The following is a 13,204-nucleotide window of genomic DNA, read 5'->3' on the forward strand; positions in this document are numbered from 1 at the left end:
CGAGATGTAAAGCAATGCAGAGGCAGCCAAATGGGGATTAGTCAATGTAAGCGATACGAGGCTATAAGGGAGGAAGAAACCGTCATCGGGTGACACATCTTGCGACCCCTATACTGTAGGACTGTCAATGTAAGTGTCTACGCTGCTTTGAGAATATTTGCAGAAATGCCCTTTTCTTTTATTAAATTTACAAATAATTCGCGTGCTCGATTTAAGTATTTTGATAAAAAAACAACATTACACATTAATAAATGTAAAAAAGGTTTAATTAAGTTAATATAATATCCATAAAACCGCATCCTTTACAAGTACCACTCGAAAATAAAAGACTACGTAAAACATTTTTTTTCAATATTTGTTCAAGTGACTGTCATATGTGGACGACTTCGTTTAGTTATTCCCTCGATACCGGGTCAACTCGTTGAAAAGAGATTCGTGGAGAACACGAAGAAATGCGTCGAATAAATATACAATTTGTTGAATGGACGACGATATAGAAGAAGCGCCGCCGATGCGAAATAAAAAAGGAGCGTTTGGCAGGTCAGCTCGGTAGGCGTAGGACAATGGCATTTTGCAAGGACCGCAGGAGGATCAGGACGAGACTGTGCAATGTGTACGTGTATAGGTAGGAACGGATCGCAGACCGACTGGCGTCACCGACGCGCCGTTATATAGCTGCGTCGTAGCAGTAATGATCGGCTCGGGACTGCTGGTCCAGGAGCGGCGGCGCCAGTCGGTCTGCGATCCGTTCCTACTTCTCTGCACCCCTAACGATTCGATCCACAGCTCTCACCTTTAATCTTTATCCAGGCGCCAGTCGGACGCCGCTTAGCCACTGGCCTAAGCGCGATACTCCATTGCACCTCCCTCTGCACCAACTCTATTTCCTAGTCGTTTCCAATAATTCATTTCAACTCACCTGCGCCAATGTTCGTGAGTCAGAGCATACTAACAAAATAACTTATTACAAATTTCATTAAGGGGACAAGACAGTGTTTCGAGCTGATATTTCAACCGCTATTTGATTAGCCATATAAATCGAAATAGTTAAACATTTTTTTTCTTGGTAGTAAAGTAAGTTCATACTACCCCTGATTGACCAAAAAAAGCTCCTACCCGAGCTACGAAATCCTAATTACATTACTTTTTTCATAATTCTAAATATTGTGATTGGATTCACTGACCACGCGATTCTGACATGAGTTCTTCGTCAATATTGATCCGTGGGTTGTGAAAGTCTTCAGAAAAATACCCTCATCCACTTGAGCGGAGCAGAATTTAGAAAAATTGTGTACAGCTCAATTTACGCGTCAAAATACGAAAAATTTTAAGAAAATCAATATTTTATCAACTCTAAATTTTGTATTAAAGCTATTAGAAGATTAACAAAAGTTTTTTTCAAAATTCTGCCCCGTTTAGGTGGATGAAGGTAATTTTCTGAAGACTTTCACAACCCACAGATCAATATTGACGAAGAACTCACGTCAGAATCGCGTGGTCAGTGAATTCAATCACAATATTTAGTATTATGAAAAAAGTAATGTAATTAGGATTTCAGAGCTTGGGTAGGAGTCTTTTTTGGTCAATCGGGGGTAGTATGAACATATTTTACTACCAAGAAAAAAAAATTTCAACAATTTTGATTTATCTTGTCCCCTTAAATCTTCAAAATCCGTGACTCTTCACTACTGTTAATGTAAAATCAATAACAATTTGTCATTCAAGTTTTTCAAATAAATTTTTCAAACGAAACCAAGAAGACTTGAGTCATGCAAACGCGTAAAAATGTCTTTCGTAACAGTAAGAAAGAGAGAGAGAGAGAGAGAAAAAAGATCGACAGGTATATGGGGATGTTGTCAGATACAACTATTGAATTAGGCTATATGTAATTGGGTGAATGCAGGCTCGAAACCAAACGCCTTAGCGTGGGCGTTTATTTCCAACGATGCTACGTATTTGAGAACAACACCTGTGTGGAGGGGGTAAAACTTGAACGCAGCTTTTTGATAAGGTGAGAGTGAACAGGTGCGGCGACGTTCGAATCAGCCGAGCACATGTAGAGTAGGCGTTATTGTACACGTATGGGCAAGTGGCTCGTTTGGGACGTTAGCTCCTCCTACCTGTTTTCCCGAGACAGGTTAGTCATTGTAATTCCGACTCTTCGAAGGCTTTACACTCGCACCAAATTTACTATCTTCCTGCAGAAAGCATTGGCCGTACCGATACTTACAATTCAACTCATCATACAGCTGATGGTGACTTCATTATCTTACATTAACATAAATCATGGTCTCGGACACATTTTTTTCTAAACGAAAATTTTGAAAACTTATTGTTTTTAATATTTCATTATTCAATACTTTAAAAAAGAGTCGGATTCTTCAATAATTTTCGAAATTTGATGCAAATTGAATAAATACGACAGATTTTAAATTTTTGATTGCTTCGGTAAGTAAACAAAAAATTTCACAAAATCTATGTATATGTACGGAAAATTGGTGAAAATAATTTTTTTAAATCATAATGGCCATCGGATTTAAAACTATTTAAAAAATTTTAAAAATTTGTTTTATTGATTTTTATATCTTTGTTGTAATCAATTTTAAATACTTTAAATACAACTTAAAGCTTACATAACAAAAATTTTCAATACATTTTTACAAGATAAGCGTTCAATAATGGAATTTTTAACGAGAATGATTAAGTTTAACTTTATAAAAAAATTGTTACTTGTGGCTGTTGAAAGTAATTGATAAATATTTAATAAATTTATTCTCATTTGTAAAAAGATTTGTTTATTTAATATTTTTAATGCAACGTGTAAATTAAACTGGAGACAAAATTTTTCTGATTTTTTTTCTACATAATAGTTTCTGTAATAAAAAAAGTAAATTCCTTCACCATTGTATTAAAGTTAATAAAAATATTTAATAAAAAATTTCAATCTAAAATAATTCAGCATACGAAAATTGTATTGACTAAAAATGTTTGGCTTACGCAAATAACGTCAATACTTTTCATTTCATATGTATTCTCATAGAACTAAATAGCCGTTTGTTCTCTTCTTTCTAAACGTTAAAAAAAAGGATTGTTTTAATTGACTGACTTTTGACATTTTTGAGTTTACAAGAAAAATGAGAAATAAATTACAGATTGTTGACGCTTAAAAGCGCTTATTTCATTGATCTATTTACTTTAAATTTTTAATAGACTGGTTATTTTGCAACACCTGAAATATTGATTAAATGATTCAGAAAGTAAAAATACATTTTTTATTTTCGACTTGATACTAAATAAAATGGTCTTTACTATATGTACAACAAATTGGACGTAATATAATTAAAAATGTTAATGTCATAGTAGTATCAATGAAATTGAATTTTTCAGTAACAATAAATTATACTACAGTTATTATTTAATAAAAATAACGAATGCCTACAGTTATACTTTATAATATAAAATAAATTTTCTTAAATAATAACTAAAATGCATTGTAATAGCAAAAAAAGCATAGTATAGTACTGCTTTACGTCGATTGCAGTTGTTTTATAACATTAACAACTTTTACAATTATCAACTCTTACAATTATTACTTTGCAACACTTTTTTTCGAAAAAGTGATTAGAAAGATTTAATGCGGCGTTGCTACTATTTTAGGGCTCCGTGGAGTGCTTCGAAGTGATCGCGCATTGCTGGAACCAGCAGGTGTGCTAGCAACAACTTTCCTTCTAACTGGTTTCAAAGGAGTTTTCATGGGAGTTTTCATAGGTGTTTTTATGGTCCCCATATTAGATCCCTTTCTTAAAACAGTTTCTTCTGGTAAAATTGAACTTCTTAGTTCATCCCGATTTTCTAAATGTTCTTGGAAATTTCCATAGGATGATACTGATAGCATGGTATCATTTTTTGATCTTCGAGTCTTCTTCTAAAAAATTGTTTTCAACATAATTTTTTTGGGCATTTTTACAATAGATAGGTCATAAAATAATTTACTAACCCTGCCACTTCTCCTTACTTTATTGACGACAAGGGTAGGTTTATGTTTTTCTGTGCTAACCATACGTTTTTTATTGGATGTATTTGGTGATACATCATAAGGCAGTTTTCTTTTAGCAGCAGGAGTCATTCGAGACATATTTGATGGACCAGGTGTTCGAAGTCTATTAGAAGCAGGAGTAACACGGAGCATACTTGCCCCAGGTGTGCGTTTTGAAGTACTTAAAGGTGTTTTTTTAGCAGACTTATCTTTTGCTTGTTTCTACAAGAAGATTGACATTTAATTATAAATTCTGATTGAAACCATAAAATCAAGTTTTACTTACTCTTGCTAGTTTTAAATTTTCTTTTTCAACTTCATAATTCTCACGTTTTTCATTCATGTATTCTTTCAAAGACAAACCATGAACTGTAAATGCTTTTTTATTTAATTTTTCATAATCTTCAATTAATGAATCAAGTTGAGCTTCAAGTTTAGGTAATTTCTGTAAATATGAAAGTTGCAAAAATGGTAAGATTAATACCCAAAACCTATCAAGATTTTTTCAAAATTTTATTACCTTTTCAGCAGCTTTTCTTTCTTTTTCCTCCATTAGTAATTGTCCACCTCTATTATGATAGCGATCAGGATCATTTGCTCTTTGGTCCAATTCTTTTAATTTTTCAAACTGAATTTCCCATTCATCCAAAAGTTCAAAAATTTTTCTTTAAAAAAGAAATGTATATATATATTTATATATAAAAAATATTTAATCATTTTAGAATAAATCAGGTACTTTATGTACTAAAATCTTACTTATTATTATTGTAATATTTTTTTAAACTCTCTGCCTCCATTTCATGTAGTGTGAGTAAATCATCTGTATAAGTTTGACATTTCATTGCTGTGAAAGATTTTTTCTGAAGTTCACTAAACTTGCATAGCTTCCAGTAGTTTTCTATTTCACATCTCACTTTTTTGACATAGTTTGCAACATTTTCACTTCGTTTTTCTTTACATCTTTTTATTTCAACATTTAACTGAAAATAGCATATTATTTTAATATGAAAGAGATAATGACTTTCTTCATTTTGAAACAATAATTTATGTACATAAAGTCCAAATTAAATGAATTCTAATTAACTTACAGCATTTAATGTTATCCGACTATATCCTGTATAAGTTTCCAAAAAATGTTGACGGTGTTCAGCTGGTTCATCAAGGTAATCCCACAATGCTTTTAAAGTTTCTTTTTTTTCTTGAGCTTCAGATTTTGCTGCATCTACTTGTTCTTTCAATCTTTCTCTTAAATCTCTCAACAAAGACATATTGCTTGGTGAAAAAACAAAGTTGTTGTGATCGTGACAAACCATTCTTTCAAAATTTAATGCAGGAGTAGCTTGAAGATCTTCCATCATTTTTAAAATTGACCTTCTAGAATCTTTAAATAAATCTGATAACCGAGTCTGAAAAAACAATGCAAAATAATTTTATTTTCATATCAATAATATATTTTTTTGGTAAAAACAAAATTATACCATTTCCATTTCTTGTATGTTCAAATAATTTTCAAATTCTTTTATTTCTTGCTCTGAAGGTAATGCATTATTGAAACCAACAATTTTGGCACCAATTTTTTTACATATTTCTGATTCCTAGAATATAATATAACTATCAATAACTATACATTTGAAAAGTTTAATATATACAATAAAATACTATTTTACCTTAGCAAGAAGCTCTTCTATATATTTTAGACGTTGATCTTTTAAATGTTGCAATTGGTCAACTTGTTCTTTTAAAAGGATCTCCAGCTCTATAAGAGGTAAATCATCATAGGCTTCAGTAGCGAAATTTGTACCTAATTCCTGAAGAAAAAGTATAACTATTAATTCAGTTCATATACTTTTGTGTCATACATGACTATACCTTGGAAATTTTTCTCGCTGTGTGAATTAAAGTTTTTACATTTTTTAAGAGGTCTTTTTTCTTTTGATTAGATTCTTCTACCATATCCTTCATCAATTCCTAAAAATTACATTAAGTAAGATGATATTTAGTACAACACATTTATGGAAATTAATAATCAAAAATATTCTTGAAATTTACCACTACATGGTTGAGGACTTGATCTGCATAGGTAGAAAGAATTTTTTCTCTGTACCCTGTTTCTTCCCATATGTCAAACAATTCAGAAATTTGTTTAGCACATATAGATTTTGCTTTTTCTATTGTATTGTCTCTATAAAATAGTAAAAAAATTCGTATGACATAAATGATGTATGTATAACAGCAAAAATGATTTGAAACTATTGTTAAACTCGATTTCAATGTTAATGCAGAAATATATAGTTGGAATGATCAAAATGTCCATCCTATATTAAATATTAGTTGATAATATTTTTTAATATTGAATTTTATATTGGTAACTGATGGTTAGGACAAAATAAGTGGACGGGACCTGTCCGTTAGCATAGTAAGTATATTCACCTGATGGAGCTCATTGTGATCAGTTTCTAAATCCTTTAGTCCAGTTACAATACAACATTAAACAAAATTTATCGGTATCAGACGAAGTTACATTTGTTGTTTACGAGTTTCGACGTTGTATGTTTACTAATTTAACCCACCCCGCTTGCCCAAAACTGTTAGATTTCACGACGAGTAGGATCAATCACGAGATAAGTTTACGCGCGCGTTATTGCATTATGTTCGTGTACACATACTACTGTATAGCTATAGAAGATGACCCAGCGCAACGGTAACGCACCGTTTGGAATTCACTAACGTTTATCCTGTTTTAAATTTGTACACGAGGCGCATCCTATTGGTTGAAACTCAACTCTGTCAGGAGGCTCATATGTGAAATGCGGGTCATTTCGAATCCAAATTACCCAGATACTCTTAAACAACTGACTTCAGCGCAGTCTCGTGTTCGAAATTTTAGTTATAATTAAATTTGAAATCCTCCCAAAAGGAGGGGCCCAGGGCATGTAGGATTACATTCTCGTATTCAATACCTACTGCTATTGCCCTCTCGATGTCTTTTTTAACTTCAAAACTTTAAACATATAAGAATGAAAACTATTCGAAAAAAGTGAAATTTGCGAAGAAGAAAAATCGCGTTGAAAATGATCCCTTACGAAACCGTTAAATGCGTTTAATTTTGTCTTAAACGATATACTTCAAAACTTAGGGTTTTTTATGGACTGAAAAAATCGTGAAAATTGACGAGCATTATTTATACTTTTTTTACACAACTTTAAGTCTAACAATATGAATTACAAATATTTATTTTCTTAACTTTTAAGTCTTGCTGTTTGCTTCACTAATAAAAAATAAAGTAGTAGTAACCCATGCAATATCATTTGTGAATAAAAGTTTATTAAATTTTTAAAAATAACGATTTTGATTTAGGATTCTTAAACATAACAGTTAAAATTAATGTATGTAAAAAACTTTCATTTTTTAATTGAAATTGTTTTTTATTATTACATCTTATGATCCCGTGAAGCCTCGTTAAGCCATAAAAATTTCAGTTGACTGCGATTTAACCATCGTTGTTGCAGGCTAAAGTTCAAGTTTCAGATAAATTTGTAAAAAATTTAATCTCATTTATTTAAATATTAAGGAGAATACAGAGATACGTTCAAATTTTCTGCTTCATATCAGACGAAATGTATAAAATCAATTAAAAGTTGAAAAATGTATTTATAACAGTATCGAATTCGTTAACTACTTTAATCGGAAAATAATATCAAATCTCGCATGTTCACTCGCATTTTCAATGCTGGCGATACTTGTTCCAACACTTCCAACTTCCAGTGGCTGTAGAGCGGCACCACTGATCGAATTTTAACCCCCACTTATTGTAAAAGTTTTAGCCGGTTGCCGCCAATTTCTGCTTGTTTTGTGCGTCTTGTGTGACTGTAAACACACTAGTTGCTGTTCCTTTCAAGTTTTTTTTCTTTTTTAATTCGATTTAATCGAAGGGTTTTTTACTGTTTTAAGTTAGATTTCCGCATACTTAGTTTTCCATTTTTTGAAAAAAATGGTAAGTTTTTTCTTTATTGTAAATTTCTCTGATCCTCTAAGATGAGGCATTCAATTATTGTTTTATTTTAAGAGTCAACCGAGTTCTCCAAGAACAGATAGGCTTGAAGCTGCTACATCTCCTGCTCCAGATTTTGATGAACCATTTGAAGATGAAAGCCGTTTATTGGGTAATGATGACATAAATGAGGAAGAAGAAGATGGGGAAGAACTCTTTGGAGACAACATGGAGGCGTGAGTATTTATTCAACAACCACCTTCATTTTGAACTTTATTAAAGGAAATCTAATAACCATGTTTTTGAATTTCTTAAGTGACTATCGTCCCATGTCAGCCCTCGATCGTTATGATCCTGAAATTGTTGACGATGAAGATTACTCTGAACTGTCTCAAGGAGAACGTGCAGCTGCAGAAGCCGCCATGCGTAAGAGAGACAGGGCTGCAGGCATTGGTAGAGATGACAGAGATCTTCTTTATGGTAAATTATAGATAACATATAAACTAATTCATGTTAGAGTATTATTAGTAATATATCATTTAACTTGATTAGATGACAGTGACGATGAGGATCTTTCTCGTAAACGTCGCAGAGCAGAAAAAGCTGCAGCTGGAGAAATTGATGAGACTGAAGTAAAATGAAAAAAAATTTTATATTATTATGTCTTAAAAGAATGCACTTTAATTTTTTTTTGCCTCATTCATCAGATGACAGAATCAATTGAAAACTTAGAAGATACAAAAGGATATTCAGTAAAGGATTGGGTAACTATGCTTGCTCCAAGAAATGAAATCTTCAATAGGTTCAAGAACTTCTTAAGGACCTATACTAATTCAAAAGGGCTTCATATGTACAGTGAACGCATTCGACATATGTGTGAAAGCAATCAGGTAATTAAAAAAAATTAATTAATATCTTTCAAAATAGTTCAAATAATTAACGTTTATTTTAGTCAAGTTTTATTGTGGAATTCCCCGTTCTTGCTAGCAAAGAACATGTTCTTGCTTATTTTTTACCTGAGGCCCCATTTCAAATGTTGGAGATATTTGATGAAGTTGCTAAGAATTTGGTACTCACAATTTTTCCTAGTTATGAGAGGGTTACAACAGAAATACATGTCAGAATATCGGAATTACCTCTTGTTGAAGAACTGCGTACTTTTAGGTAAGATTTAATAATTATTTTTAATAAATATTACAATAACAAACTATTTTTTTAAATGAATAGGAAACTTCATTTGAATCAGCTAGTAAGAACATTGGGTGTTGTAACAGCTACAACAGGGGTTTTACCGCAATTGTCAATTGTGAAATATGATTGCAGTAAGTGTGGATACATTTTAGGGCCTTACACTCAATCTCAAAGCCAAGAAATTAAACCTAATAAATGCCCTGAATGTCAAAGTAGTGGTCCATTTATGGTAAACTTTTACTATTAATTGGTCTTAATTTGTCAAGAAGACTATATTTGTAATCACTAAACCATTTTTCAGATTAATATGGAGCAAACCATATATAGAAATTACCAAAAAATTACAATTCAAGAATCGCCTGGAAGAATTCCTGCTGGAAGAATACCTCGAAGTAAAGATTGCATTTTATTGTCTGATTTAGTAGACCGCTGTAAACCAGGAGATGAAATAGATTTAACCGCCATATACACTAACAGTTTTGATGGCTCTTTAAATACTGAAGAGGTAAATGAAATTTTAAAATTAGCTTTGAAAAAAAATTGTTTTTTTCTATAAATATTTCATTTTTTTTTCAATTTTTCTCTTCAAAAGTATATAAATAAAAGTATAAGTCTTAAAAAGTACATCTGAAGATTTTTCAATCTGTTACTTTTATTCATATTTTTTATATTAATAAAGTTATTGCATTTGATAGAGAATTATATTTCAAAATAATATTATTAATTTACAGGGTTTTCCAGTTTTTGCCACTGTACTTTTAGCAAATCACTTACAAGTTAAAGATTCTAAAGATATTGTTGATTCTCTTACAGAAGAGGATGTCAATAATATTTTGAAACTAAGTAAAGATCCTCACATTGCCAATCGAATTGTTGCTAGTATTGGCCCATCAATTTATGGTCATAAGTTCATTAAAAGAGCATTAGCTCTATCAATTTTTGGAGGAGTTTCAAAAAATCCAGGTAAGTTTGCTTGCATTTGACATGATGCAGTTATTATAAATTGAGTTTTTTAATTTTGTGCAGGTATGAAACATAAAGTCAGAGGAGATATAAACATATTAATTTGTGGTGACCCTGGTACTGCAAAATCTCAATTTCTTAAATACATTGAAAAGATAGCTCCAAGAGCTATTTTTACAACAGGCCAAGGGGCATCTGCTGTTGGTCTTACAGCCTATGTCAGAAAATCTCCTATGACTCATGAATGGACTTTAGAAGCTGGTGCATTAGTACTTGCTGATAATGGTATATGTTTGATAGACGAGTTCGACAAGGTATATACATTTTTTACTTTGAATTAATCATTGAAATTTGGTTTTAAAATTGTTTATTCTGTACAAGATGAACGATCAAGATAGAACGTCAATTCATGAAGCTATGGAGCAACAGAGTATTTCTATATCCAAAGCTGGTATAGTTACCTCTTTAAATGCAAGGTGTGCCGTTATTGCCGCATCCAATCCAATTGGAGGAAGATATGACGCTAGTTTAACATTTTCTGATAATGTAAGGTTTACTATTAATTAAATTGTAAAAAAATTTTCTTTTCAATTCGTTTTATATATGTTCTTACATTTTTTGCTTCAGGTTGATTTATCTGAACCAATCATTTCTCGTTTTGATATTTTGTGTATTGTCAAAGATGAAGTAGATCCTATGCAAGATAGGCACCTTGCTAATTTTGTTGTCAATTCACATATTAAACATCATCCATCAAATTTAGAAAAAGTAGTACCATCACAACTGGAAAATAGTGCAGTCAAAGAGTCTGATGAATTTGAACCATTAGATCAAGATGTTTTAAAAAAGTATATTGTTTATGCCAAGCAAAATGTACACCCAAAATTAAGTAATGTTGATAACGATAAAATTGCCAAATTATACAGTAAACTTAGGCAAGAAAGTAAGGTAAAGACACTCGCATTGCAGACTTTCAGAAAAATCAAAAGTCAAATTAATCTAGATTTTAAAAATCATTTTAGATTACTGGAAGTCATCCTATTACTGTACGCCACATTGAAAGTATTATACGTATGGCAGAGGCTAATGCCAAAATGCATTTGCGTGAATTCGTAAGAGAAGAAGATATAAATTTGGCTATTAGAATGGAATTAGAAAGTTTTGTTGAAACGCAAAAGTATTCTGTCATGAAAGATATGAGACAAGTAAGTTAAATCTAAATTAAAATTTTTAATTCAATTGAAGTTTAACTATTTTTGATTTATTTCTTTACAGGCTTTCCATAAATATTTAACATATGAGAAAAACCACAATGAATTGCTTTACTTTGCACTTCGAGGGTTAACATTAGATGCACTGGCATTTAAAAAAGCTATGAATAAAGATGCTATTACATCAGTAGAAATTCCTGAGAAAAGTTTACTTGAAAGGGTAATATATATGTATTATATGATTATAAATAATTTTTAATGAGTGAAAAAATTGTATTAAAAAAAAATATTTTTTCAGGCTAAACAATTCAAAGTGTATAATCTTGCACCATTCTACAAAAGCAACTTGTTTTTGTCTAATGACTTTTCATATGATTCTAAAAGAAAAGTTATTGTACAAACTCTGCATACTGTTGATGAAGATTAGTTTTTTAATCATTTTTATTCATGTACAATCATATTTTTAAAAAAATATATTTTGCTTTCTTTATTTTATTTGTATATTTACTGTTTGCTGTGTTCCTTTTACACAGTTTCTAGCTGTATCTCATCAAAAATAGTCAATTTTGATAAAGAAAACTAAATAGTTACTAGATTACTTTTAGTTTTTGCATGATTTTTTCAATAATGATTATAGAAAAATGTATTCATTAATGTTTTTCGTTTTATCTATGAATTAGAAAATATAATTTTTCAATTGTTGCATTTTTTGCATGAATCTTTTCAAAAAAAAATTATTTAATCATCTTAACTACTATAAAAGCTGAGTGGTGTTCATTGTTAAAGGTATAAAATGGTAATTTAAAAATTAATTAAATTACATCTCATGAATTTCAATGCCTTCTTTTTTTCTTATTTGACTTTGATTTTTTGGCTTCAATACTTGAAGTGCTACTGTCACTACTAGAGTCACTGCTATCTGAAGAAGTACTGGAGATGCTATCACTTGAATCAGATTCACTATTAGACGAACTACTGCTACTCGATGTGCTACTGCTACTATTACTATCACTGTCACTATCGCTATCGCTGTTGCTATCACTGTCACTGTCACTGTCGCTACTTGTGCTGGATTTATCCTTTATTTTAAGTTTAGAATTAGTAGACTTTTTTTCTTTTGATTCTCCTTCTATGGCTCTAAAAGTAAACGAACAATCTTTAAACGATGTATATAAAATGAAAAATGATATAATACGCGTTAATATAATATACTCACTTAGCGGGTGCTTCCAAAGATTTTTTTAATTGTACAGTTCGCGAAGAACGGTGCAGATATTTTCTTTTTCCCTTGCACTCATAGCTCCAATGTCCCATAGCGAGGCATTTTTGGCACCTAACATTTTCCATAGCATATGGATCTCTGTAAATGAAATTATGAAGGAATCATAAAAAATTTGAAAATATTTCAGTAGCATTTCAATATATGGTATAATATTCATAAAAAAACGTGAAAAATGTACAAAAAAATATTATACGCACGGCTTTTTCGAAAATTTAGTTATTATTCCAGAACTCATTATGAGATCGTTATGATGAAATAGTGAAAACTAAAATCGTCTGAAGTTGATAACTATTGAAAACTTGAATCTAGGACCAACTTCTTGTTTTGGGTTATATTTACAGAAAACTTGCAAATTGGAATATATCCTTTGTGTCTATATTCTTTATCTAGTCTAGAATAAATGTACGTATTACAGTGTATAAGTAAGCCACGGACTCAGTAGTCAGTTGATGAGAAATAGTTAACCTCCAGAATATATTTAAGCTAAGTTAGTTTCAAATTTTACCACAAGGATTGGCACTGTCACTTAT

At 31.1% G+C, this 13,204-nt stretch overlaps 3 protein-coding genes across 3 annotated transcripts; 1 reads left to right on the forward strand and 2 right to left on the reverse strand.

Annotated features, from left to right (window-relative positions):
* Nucleotides 1-3,410: 3,410 nt before the first annotated feature.
* LOC106659905 (protein regulator of cytokinesis 1-like) lies at nucleotides 3,411-6,849 on the reverse strand. Its single transcript, XM_014382663.2, has 11 exons — nucleotides 6,467-6,849; nucleotides 6,086-6,218; nucleotides 5,906-6,004; nucleotides 5,704-5,844; nucleotides 5,515-5,631; nucleotides 5,125-5,442; nucleotides 4,793-5,016; nucleotides 4,557-4,701; nucleotides 4,323-4,481; nucleotides 3,998-4,258; nucleotides 3,411-3,925 (listed from the first exon to the last, which is right to left on the reverse strand). The coding sequence occupies exons 1-11, from the start codon at nucleotides 6,478-6,480 to the stop codon at nucleotides 3,632-3,634; spliced, it is 1,905 nt and encodes a 634-aa protein (XP_014238149.1). The 5' UTR covers nucleotides 6,481-6,849; the 3' UTR covers nucleotides 3,411-3,631.
* Nucleotides 6,850-7,728: 879 nt separating this feature from the next.
* Nucleotides 7,729-11,882, forward strand: LOC106654145 (DNA replication licensing factor Mcm2). Its single transcript, XM_014373909.2, has 15 exons — nucleotides 7,729-8,030; nucleotides 8,103-8,263; nucleotides 8,344-8,507; nucleotides 8,580-8,659; nucleotides 8,735-8,917; nucleotides 8,980-9,191; nucleotides 9,255-9,447; nucleotides 9,520-9,723; nucleotides 9,950-10,181; nucleotides 10,245-10,495; nucleotides 10,563-10,727; nucleotides 10,809-11,129; nucleotides 11,204-11,386; nucleotides 11,457-11,612; nucleotides 11,691-11,882. Exons 1-15 carry the CDS (start codon nucleotides 8,028-8,030, stop codon nucleotides 11,817-11,819), a joined length of 2,637 nt encoding a protein of 878 aa, XP_014229395.1. The 5' UTR covers nucleotides 7,729-8,027; the 3' UTR covers nucleotides 11,820-11,882.
* A 101-nt stretch (nucleotides 11,883-11,983) lies between these two features.
* LOC106654223 (zinc finger CCHC domain-containing protein 10-like) lies at nucleotides 11,984-13,089 on the reverse strand. The gene is made up of 3 exons (XM_014374035.2): nucleotides 12,872-13,089; nucleotides 12,609-12,752; nucleotides 11,984-12,529 (listed from the first exon to the last, which is right to left on the reverse strand). The coding sequence occupies exons 1-3, from the start codon at nucleotides 12,907-12,909 to the stop codon at nucleotides 12,226-12,228; spliced, it is 486 nt and encodes a 161-aa protein (XP_014229521.1). The 5' UTR covers nucleotides 12,910-13,089; the 3' UTR covers nucleotides 11,984-12,225.
* Nucleotides 13,090-13,204: the final 115 nt, after the last annotated feature.

This window comes from Trichogramma pretiosum, unplaced genomic scaffold, assembly GCF_000599845.2.
Source record: "Trichogramma pretiosum strain Unisexual culture from Peru unplaced genomic scaffold, Tpre_2.0 scaffold34, whole genome shotgun sequence".
NCBI classification, from domain to species: domain Eukaryota; kingdom Metazoa; phylum Arthropoda; class Insecta; order Hymenoptera; family Trichogrammatidae; genus Trichogramma; species Trichogramma pretiosum.